The 11,153-nt window shown below is 38.1% G+C and overlaps 1 protein-coding gene across 1 annotated transcript in view; it reads left to right on the forward strand.

Annotated features, from left to right (window-relative positions):
* The window catches only part of LOC103593027 (ribonucleases P/MRP protein subunit POP1), a 41,699-nt gene that overhangs the window by 6,588 nt on the left and 23,958 nt on the right, over positions 1-11,153 (forward strand). Inside the window, exons 3-9 of the mRNA XM_008575937.1 lie at positions 1,772-1,939; positions 2,953-3,128; positions 4,389-4,637; positions 8,045-8,132; positions 8,601-8,788; positions 9,714-9,967; positions 10,091-10,184. Of these exons, the coding sequence (XP_008574159.1) occupies positions 1,772-1,939; positions 2,953-3,128; positions 4,389-4,637; positions 8,045-8,132; positions 8,601-8,788; positions 9,714-9,967; positions 10,091-10,184 (1,217 nt within the window). The remainder of the gene's footprint in view (positions 1-1,771; positions 1,940-2,952; positions 3,129-4,388; positions 4,638-8,044; positions 8,133-8,600; positions 8,789-9,713; positions 9,968-10,090; positions 10,185-11,153) is intronic.

Here is an 11,153-nt window from a genome sequence, read left to right on the forward strand (position 1 = left end):
TTTTTTCATGACCGGCAACGGATCGCAACCCTCAGTGTCACGCCCGTACCGGACCGGGACCGGCCACGGGATGGCAACCCTCGGTGTTGCTCCTGCCCCTCGCTCAGCCAGTGAGCGGCCGGTCTGTATGTGGGATCCGAACCCTCGGCGGGAGCGCCACCGTGCTTCCCAAGTGGCGCACTATAGCAGTGCGCCACCGGGCCGGCCTATCAGAACCATTTTCTAACCAAGAGAGTTAACTGGCTAGCCCTTTATAATGGCTTAATAATTAACACCACAATGAAAATAAACGAGAACACTGTAAAATTCTCCACTGGTCTCTCCCTCCATTCACAGACAGGTATTTGATGTTATTATAAAGTCAGAATGGTTTGAATGCCCAGGCATTCCTTCTTTATTAATTTAGCATAGTGGCTGTCAATTTGAATGTGCCAGAGAATTAGGATAAAAGACTGAATGTACAGAATCATGTGGGTCATTGTATTTAAGGGAGTGTTATTCAGGCTGCTGTAACAAAATATCTTAAATTGGGTAGCTTCTAAATAACGGAAACGTACTTCTCACAGTTCTGGAGGTTGAGAAGTCCAAGATCAAGATGCCAGCAGATTTGGTGTCTTGTGACTGCTGCTTTCTTTTTCATAGAGGGCACCTTCTTGCTGTGTGCTTACATGGTGGAAGGAGTGTGGTGGGGCCTCTTTTATAAGGGTACTAATCCTAATCATATCTCAAAGTCCCCACCTCCTAATACCATCACCTTGGGAGTTAAAATTTCAACATGAATTTTGGGGGGACACAAACATTCAGACCATAGCAGGCAGCTTAGACTTAAAATTCATGTTGCACTGTAAATATGCAATGGAGAAAATTTTCCTTGTGTCTGTTATATCCAGTGTTCTTTATATATCGCAGTGACATGATTACCTATCATGGTGCCTACTAGCTTTGTGACCTTGGGTAAGTTAATTCACTTCCCTACCTGAGATCCCTCCTCTTAGGTATAGTAATAGCCGTCTTTTATAGGGAGGTTGTAGGATTAAAAACATGATCATCACTTATATATGGGAGCTAAAAAAAAGTGAACTCATAGAAGCAGAGAGTAGAATTGTGGTTACTAGAGGCTGGGAAGGGGGGAGGGGATAGAGAGAGGTTAGTTAACAGATACAGAATTACATCTCGATAGGAGGAATAAGTTCTTATATTTGATAGTAGGTGTCTAATTAAAAACCATTTATTGGGGCCGGCCCGGTGGCGCACTGCTACAGTGCGCCGCTTGGGAGTGCAGTGGTGCTCCCGCTGAGGGTTCGGATCCCACATACAGACCGGTTCCCGCTCACTGGCTGAGCGAGGTGTGGGCGCAACACCGAGGGTTGCGATCCCGTTGCCGGTCCCGGTCCGGTACGGGCGCGACACTGAGGGTTGCGATCTGTTGCCAGACACAAAAAAAGACAAAAAAAAAAAAAAAAAAACAACTATTTATTGTGTATTTTCAGATGACTAGAAGAGAGGAGTTCAAGTGTTCTCATCACAAAGAAATGATAAATGTGATGATAGATATGTTAATTGACCTGATTTGATCATCATAGTATATACATGTATTGAACTATTACTCTGTACCCCATGCATATATACAATTATTACGTGTTAATTATAAAATAAAATTAAAGAAAACATGATCAGTGTTGCCACCCAGCAATGTTAGTGCTCCGCTGTAAGTTTTATCTCTGATAAGAGTGACATATTTCTTTACATTTTCTTTTTGAAAATATACTAGAGCCTCATTATGGAACTTCACGACAGCGGCAAACAAAAATGACCCCCCATTCATTGCTTGAGCCTGATGTCAATGAGCCGTCTTCCTCCAAAGTCATGTTTAAAAAGAAGGGAGGATGGAAAGCAGGTCCTGAGGGCACTTCTCAGGAGATTCCCAAGTATATAACTGGTAGGTATTTGTGAAGAAGTGCACTTTGATTGTATCAGGAGCTCTTTGTTTCTAGTGCAGCCAGATGTGCTAACACATGGCCCTCTGCAGTGTCTTGGCTCTTCCTCCCCCAATTCTGTCCTCCCCTGCTTCCACTCCAGGTCCTTCTCACCTCCAACTTGAACTTTGGACATAGCTCCCTGGGGCCTGATGGCTTTCCCTTCCTTGCTACTCTCCCTTTCTCTTACCCATTTCCTTATAAGTCTTCATGAACTCTTCCTCTTTGTCTTAACCCCCACTCTCCCCAAATGTGCCATCTACACTTTTCACCGTGGCATTCTCCAAAGATGGAACCAAATTTAATGCACTTTAATGGCAACCAAGACTTTCATTTAAAGGACCTGTCTTCAGGCCCTTTCTGGCCTCATCTCCTTTACCCCCCATCACCCCCATTTTCATTATCACATAAACTTTATATTCCTTGTACACACCATAGAGGTGCTTTCTAGTCTCTTTATGCCTTCTTGGAGGAATTCATTTAAATTTCCCTAGCACCCTGTGTACTCTTCAAAAAAGGAATCTGTTTTTCAATAAAGAAAACTAATAATAATGATCACATATTTAGAAAAAGCAGAAAATATTAAGAAAAAAAACCCTTGTAGTCAAAACCACTGTTAAAAATTCGTTTGTTCTTTGTTTGCTAATGTGATTATTGCACTTAAAAATGGTTGTGATTATATTGCATGTACTATACTGCACACAGGCCCTGTTTTTAACAACTCTTTTAAAACTTTTTTTTTCCGATTATAAAAGTAAAACTGAATCCTTGCAGAAAACTTGAAGAATGTAGAAGTTGAAGAAGAATAATCTCACAATGGTATAATACAGACACACTGTTGGTGTTCATCTGACAGGGGGTTAGAGTGGGTGAATTGCAAGCTCATCTACTTCAAGTCTGTCTTCCTTCTGAAATTCACCAGAAAAGGCACTGATTCAAGACTTGTTCTTAAAGATGTTGTCATTTCCTTTGACAGCTTCCACTTTTGCTCAAGCGCGAGCTGCTGAAATCAGTGCTATGTTAAAAGCCGTGACCCAGAAGTCTTCTAATTCACTGGTTTTCCAGACTCTGCCACGGCACATGAGACGAAGGGCCATGAGCCACAATGTCAAACGCCTTCCTAGACGATTGCAGGAGATCGCTCAGAAAGAGGTAGGAGTTTCACTTAGTGTAGAGGTTTAGGTTAGTAGTCCCTAGAGGAAATTGAGAAGTATTAACCTAACAGAAGTTACTAAAGTGAAAACCATAAAACAACATGGTCATTATGACATGCTTTTTTTTAAAGCGTATTTTTGGTTTAATCATTATCCAGTCCTCACCTCCTCCTGCCACCTCCCTAAGCCAACTAGCAGGCGGTTGGATATTACAGCTTCTTTTCAACATAGCATTTGGAACCCCTTCTTGTTTTTGAATAGTTGATGTTCTTCTCCCACATTTAAAATAAAATTCTGACCCTCTTATCAGATAAATGGTTTTGGTTCTGTGTTTTGCAAGTGTGGCCAGCTTGGGGCTAGAAGGCAAAAAAAAAAAAAAAAAAAAAAAAAATTCAGCATCAATGCCTAGCATTTGCCTTTTGACATTTTCAAAATTGAAAACTGAACTTGATTTTAATTTTTATGCAAGTGTAATTGTATTTTGGCTTCACATTTGGCTTAGAATGTTCTGGAGTTGAACATTCTAAGATTGTATAGTTGCCCAGGTCTTTACTAATTGATTCACAGTTTATTGAGCGGCCTTCTGTGTGCTGCTACTGTGCTGGTGGTGAGGTCAGACTTCAACAAGGTAAAGTCCTTATCCTTAAGGAGCTCCCAACTAATGGAGAAGAATTTTTTTCACAAAAGTTTAGGTTGGCTATGGAAGTGATTAGGAGTGAAAACTAATCAGGAATTTTGTACTTTCTAGATTTAATGTAAGGTCTGTTTGCCAGTGATAGCATTTAGCATTTGTCTGTCTGTAGTAGCCTAACCGAAATGAAATGTATGTGTTTTCCCTACTTTTATATTTTTTGTCTCAAGTTTTTGGTTTTAGTTACAGTCTTACAGGTTAAAACAGCAACAAGAGGCTAGCATTTGATTTATTCTCATTCCCTAATAGTAATAGCCATATTAAGCTTGTGTTACTGTATTGAACATTTCATAAATATTCTAATCTTTGTAGTCCATGAAGCTTGCCCAGTTAGTGAGTGATAGAACTGTGCTTCCTTCCTAGGTTTGCCTATCTCTAAAATCTTCATTCTTTCTCTTGTATCCCCTCTCTACTTACATTGGAAAACCCACAAAGTTAAAAAATTAAGCAAAGTAATGGGGTCTGTAAGGTACTTCACTTAATGTAAAGTTAGTTGTTTGAAATCTTAACTTTTAACTTTGTGGTGAGATGCTTGCAAAATAGAATATACCTCTTTTGAAACTATAGGCAGAGAAAGCTGTACATCAGAAAAAAGAACATTCAAAAAATAAATGCCACAAAGCTCGAAGATGTCACATAAACCGGATGCTAGAATTTAACCGTAGACAAAAGAAGAACATATGGTTAGAAACGCATATCTGGCATGCCAAACGGTTTCACATGGTCAAGAAGTGGGGCTACTGCCTCGGAGAGAGGCCAACAGCCAAGAGCCACAGAGCCTGCTATCGAGCCATGACACAACATTGCCTCCTTCAGGTAGGCTCTCGTAATGGGTTTTTCTTTTTCTTTTTGTTTAGATCCTTTCTGATAAGAGACTTTTAGAATAGTTTATGGTATGCCAAAGTCCTGTTTATAAGTTTATTCATTTTATCTGACAGGAGAATTTTGTTTTGTTTTGTTATGTATGATTTTTGATTTTCGGCAGCTGGCCAGTACAGGATCAAACCCTGGACCTTTGTATTATCGGCACCATGCTCTAACCAACAGAGCTAACTGGCAGTCTGAGGATATTCATTTTAAAAATGATTCCTGAGCATGAGGCACTTTGCTAGATGCCGGAGATGAAGCAGCTTAAAGTTAGTGGGGGAGGTGGACATTAATCTAATTATTAGCCAAATATATGATTGTAGGGGAAAAGTGTGTAGTACTATGAGTGTTTCTAACAGGACAGAAAGGCTTCCCCTGGAAGTGATGTTTCAGCCAGGCTCAAGGCAGAAGATGGGAGAGTGAGGGAGGCAGAAGGAAGCCAGATGAGAATGAGGAATTGAAATAAATTCTTTGTGACAAAGATGAAGGGAATGAGAGCAAGGCTCACAGTAGGGTGAGCTTAGGCTGGAGAAATAACCAGGAACCAGTCATGCAGGATCTTGTTGGTCATGTTCAGAATTTATTCAGTGTAGATTAATCTAGTTGTCATTTATCAACAACAGATGTTTAAGAACATATTTGTACCCCGAGCAGTGTTCAAAATGCTGTTCTAGGTGTTTATCATTCAATGGGATGCTGGGAAGGATGTTTTAAATTTTAAACTCTCTGAGAGGACAGTTTGTTTTAGAGCCTCTTAATGGTATTTATGGGATTGCCTCTCTCCCCAGTAGCTAATTCAATTGCTTTCTGTCTCTTCCAATACATATTTTTAAATGTGCTCTTTGCAGAAGGGCTTATCTTTCAATGGCAGGATGGCCTTCGCCGAGTTTTGAAAGCCATTGGTATTGGTGTCCTCTGATACCTCTTGAGAGCCATATAGCAGAATAATCAAAATAAGAACTTTTTTTTAAATTGTGGTAAAATATACATAACATAGAATTGACTATTTAACCATTTTTAAGTGTACAGTTCTTTGGCATTAAGTGCATTCTTGCTGTGCACCTATCACCATCATCTGTCTCCAGAACTTTTTCATCTTCCCAAAGTGAGATCCTGTACCCATTAGACAGTAACTCCTCATTCTCCCCGTCTCCCCAGCCCCTGGCAACCACCATTCTATTTTATGTCTTTTAATTTGACTCCTTTAGGTACCTCATATGAGTGGAATCGTACAATAATTGTCCTTCTGTGACTGGCTTATTTCATTTAGTATAATGTCCTCAAAGTCCATCTATGTTGTAGCATGTGACAGGATTTCCTTTTTAAGGCTGAATAATATTCCATTGTATGTATATGGCACATGTGGTTTATCCATTATCTGTCAGTGGACATTTGGTTTGCTTCCACCTTTTGGCTACTGTGAATAATGCTGCTATGAACATAGCTGTGCAAATATCATTCAAGTCTCTGCTTTCAGTTCTTTTGGGTGTATACCCAGAAGTGGAATTGCTGTATCATATGGTAATTCTATTTTTTATTTTACATTTTTTAAATGTAATTTTTTGAGGTATCACCATACTGTTTTCCACAGCAGCTGCAGAGTTTTACATTTCTACCAGCAATGCACAAGAGTTCCAATTTCTTCATATCCTCAACACATATTATTATTATTGTTATTTTATGGTAATAGCTGTTCTAATGGGTATGAAATTAGTACAAGAATCTTTTAAGAGTCTTTGATTTGAGAACTAAGCAGCAGAACATAGACTGTAGTCAAATCCTTCATTTCCATCAAGGAAGCTGGGTTTTAGAGACATGAAGTGACTTGTCCAGGGTCACATAGCTTGTTGGTGGCCTGGACAGCACCTGGGCAGCTGATTCTCCTGGCCTATGCTTTTTCCACTGTACTCTGATATCTCTCGAATTTTAAGACAGTATTATTTAAGAATGAGTTACTTCTTATTTTGGGCAGGATTTTTGCTGAAGTCATCAGATATTTTTCTAACATGACTAGCCCAAGTAATAAAAACAGTAGGTAATGACAGATATTTTTGAGTGTTTGATATATGCCCAGACCTGTTTTAAATGCTTTATGTGTGATTACTCATTTAATCCCTACAATAACAGTAGAGGTAAGTTGTTACTGTTATTTTCATTTTTCAAGTATGGATACTGAGGTACAGGGAGGTTAAGTAATTTACCTATGATCATACAACCAACAAGTGATGAAGTTGAGCCCAGGTGGCCTGACTCTAGAGATACGCACTCTTAACCATTATTCTCTGTGCTGTCACCGCTTGTACAAATTAGGGTGATGTTCATCTGGTCATTAACAGCAGAGCAAGTCACTGTTGATAAGAAGGAAATCTTTGTGTGTGAGTGATTGCGCTGATTAATGCGAGTTTGTCAGAATCATAGCTATAATTTCCTGTTATTTCTAGTTGCTGAGTGTACTGAAATTGCTTAATGGTGCTGTGACAGAGGGGTTTGTTCAGGGTCAGTGAGCCTGATATGAATGCTGGCTTCTGTACCCTCTGACTATATGACTTTGTTTAAGTAACAATCTCTGTGTCTCAGTGTCCTCGTTTGTCAAATAAGATAACAATACGTGGTACATCAGGTTTTTGGGAGGACTAAATGACAGTCCCTGTAAGGAGTTAACCCAGTTCCTGTCACTCAGTAACCCTTCAGTGAATACTATTATAAGTATTATCATTTGTTATATATTATTATAACTATTATTATAGCTACCATCATAACTATTATTAAGAACTTTTAACATATCGATTTCACTAGCTCAGTCTGATCTCTCTTTATCTTATTTAAGTTGGTAAGGTCTTATTCTCATTACTGTCATATTTCCTTGTACCTTGCATAGTCAAAGTTGCATATCATGGTCAAGACTGAGCATGGGCGGATATGGGATAAATTAATTGCAACATTGTGCATCTGGGCTCAGTGTTAAATAATCTTGAGGTCCTGAATTAGCTAACCAAAGTGAGCAATCTTAGCATAATTTTGAAGAATTTATTACCATCTTGCTTATTCTATACTTGTTTCTTATCTTAGGTACATTTTGGGGAAATAGTTCTTTACTTAGAAGCAGCAGTTATTATATTCCCTCCTCAGAACTTGCCGATGCATATGAGATAAAACACAGATTTTCTTTCAAATAGTAGGACACTGGAACTTACATTTCAAATGGAGATTCATTTTGATTTTGATTCAAATGAGTTTAAGAATATTTCCTAATAGGAATGGACCTCTAGAAGTTTTCTGATGTGACTTTAGGCTCCTTAGCAGTTTTGCCCAATGAAAATTCCTAAGTATTTAATTGTGTTTCCCCCTTTGTGCAGGATTTATCCTACTACTGTTGTTTGGAGTTGAAGGGCAGAGAGGAAGAAATACTAAAGGCACTTTCTCAAATGTGTAGCATAGACACAGGTAAACTTTTTTGAAGCTGAGTCCTATTTTAGTCTTTGTGTATGTATTCATTTCATGAAAAGGTGTCTTCTGTAAGTGTTTTGGAATTTAAACATATGTAAAAATGTGTGAGACACTTCTTGTTCCCAATGAATATATTAATTTAAGAAAAGTTGGGGTGGCTTAATTAAGAAAAATCATTTTGAATCACTTAAAAATCATTTCTAACATTATAAAGTGTAAAGTGAGAGAATCATTATCCCAGTGGAGTGAACTTAGGCAGGAAGAAACTTGAAACTCTTATTAAATCATTCATTTAATAAATGTTCACTGAGAACTTACTGTGTGCCATGCTTTGATTTAAGCGATGCTCAAAACCAAAACTTCACCCCTCATGGAGACATGCAATAAATAACAATATGGCTATCAGAAAATAATGATACAGTCTCAATGCTTGAAATCATGGAGTTTTGCTTTTATTTATGTCAGGATTGACGTTTGCAGCAGTTCACTGCTTGTCTGGAAAGCGCCAAGGGAGTGTCATGCTTTACCGGGCAAATAAATATCCCAGAGAAATGCTTGGGCCTGTTACATTTATTTGGAAGTCTGAGATGATCCCAGGTGACACCTCTGAGAGCAGGCAGTTGTGGATCTGGCTTCATCCAGCTGTTAAACAGGTATAATTCATCAGACTATTTCCCCATCATTCTGTCACTATATTCTTAATTACCTTTGGAAGTCAATACTATAGAAATGTAAATAGTATAAAAGTTGGCTTATAGTGTAGTATTTGAATATGGGGAGGAAGTTGTGTGAATATTGAATGAAACAAATTTGTTTTAAAATTTTTGACTTTTTTATTTAAAAAATTTGTATTTTAATGTATTTAATTGACAGAGTGAATATATTTAAGGTATACAATATGATGATTTGATGTACCTATACACTGTGTAATGATTACCACAATCAAATTAACACATTCATCACCATCTATGCTGTACATTAGATCCCCAGAACTTTTTCATCTTGTAAAATGAAGCAGATCTGGAGCTCTCAGTTTTTAGTAAATCATAAGCAGAAGTAGAGATGAAAACCAACCTTATTATGCTAATAGTTTGAAATACTGCGTTTGGAATAATGCTTCCACCATACCTGAAACTGATTCATTGGTTTATTTTAGAGCCTATTTGATAATGAGAGCTATTTTGAGTAATTCTGATGACTTTTAATACTACATTTAGCTTAGCTTCCCTTCTTTTGCACACTCACTGCTTTTATACCATAGAGTGTAAATTTTCTCCAATTTTCTCTTTGAACTTGTTTTTTGTATTTTTTTTTTTTTTCTTAATTTGGTCAGAGTGGTCATGTTGTTTTCATGATATTTGACATTTGGCTCTTTTTTTGTTCAGAGTGCCAAGCACTACTCAGTTAGAAAACCCCAAAAAACTTTTTGATAATGATAAACTTAGTTTAATTAGTAAAGGGATAAAAATGTGGGTTTTTAAAGGGATAAAAAAAAATAACATAAACTAAAACAACTAAATTTGTAATAATATATTGAAATCTCAAAATTTAAAAGTAGATGTTTAAAAATACCCTTAGGACATATTAGAGGAAATAAAAGCAGTGTGCCAGTGTACAGAACCTATCAAATCAACTGTCTGCATCCCTGAGCTTCTGACATCATCTCAAGAAAAAAACCATACTGAACTGCCTGATGAGAAAATTGGCAAGAAAAGAAAAAGGAAAGGTGATGGAGAAAATACCAAACCAATTAAAAAAGTTGTTGGTGATGGAACTAGAGATCCATGTCAACCGTATTCTTGGATCTCTCCAGCCACAGGCATTATAATCAGGTATGGTTGAGTTTGCTGTGAACCTAATGAACGTTTTCAGTGAATACTTGCTCCATTTTTGGCAGTAGCACAGACATTGTATCTGATGGAAATTTCCACTTTAAGACTTTTTCTCTCTTTTAGTGATTTGACAATGGAAATGAACAGATTCCGGCTGATTGGTCCGCTTTCCCACTCCATCCTAACTGAGGCACTAAAAGTTGCTTCTGTCCACACTGTAAGAGTAAATGTGACTGTAATGTTTTATTCTAGTCATGTTTTTCTTAGCAAATTTGTGAAACCTAATATATAACTTGGTAACATTTGGGGCCATGGCTTTTAAATGTTTATTTCCCTACTTATGCTTATTATGAAAGATTTTGTACTTGGGTCAAATGCCAAAAAAATAAAGTTTTTGTTATCTTTCACTTCTAGAAGACCACGTCTAAGTGGATGTGATAAGAAAGCAAGTTCTTATTTATTTATTTATTTATTTTATTTTTTTTTAAAAAAGATGACCGGTAAGGGGATCTTAACCCTTGACTTGGTGTTGTCAGCACCACGCTCAGCCAGTGAGCAAACCGGCCATCCCTATATAGGGATCCGAACCCGTGGCCTTGGTGTGATCGGCACCACCCTCTCCCGAGTGAGCCACGGGCCGGCCCGTAAGTTCTTATTTAAATACAGACTGCCTTTGCAGCTGTGAGTCTTGTAGAAGGGACTCAACCTCTGCTCCATAGGTGGGTTATGGGGAGTCCCCAAAGCTCCTGAAATTGTCTTCCAGTTTTTTAGTGTTTGTACTTGTGGGGTGCATCATTTCCGGGGCTAGTTTTAGGGTCTATGATCCCTAAAAAGGTTAAGAACAATATGTCTAGTTCAGCACTTTCGACAGAACTTTCTGTGAGGATGATGTTCCTTTTTGCTATGCAGTAGGGTAGCCACAAGCCACATGAGGCTCTTGAATTGGGGCTGGAGTGACCGAGAAACTGATTTTGTACCTTTATTTGATTTTAACTAACTAAAAATTAAATTTGAATAACTCTGTGTGGCTAGTTGGACAGTGCGGGTCTAGAACGTAGATTAGGAATCCGGCCTCTGGGATCAGATCCTGTTTTCCTTTCTTAGTGTAGTTAACTTTTCAGTGTCTTTGCCTCCCACAGATTTAACGTGGTCAAATATGTCGATAGAGCTGAACAGATTCTGAGCT

This window comes from Galeopterus variegatus, unplaced genomic scaffold (genome assembly GCF_000696425.1).
Source record: "Galeopterus variegatus unplaced genomic scaffold, G_variegatus-3.0.2 Scaffold1260, whole genome shotgun sequence".
Classification (NCBI taxonomy): domain Eukaryota; kingdom Metazoa; phylum Chordata; class Mammalia; order Dermoptera; family Cynocephalidae; genus Galeopterus; species Galeopterus variegatus.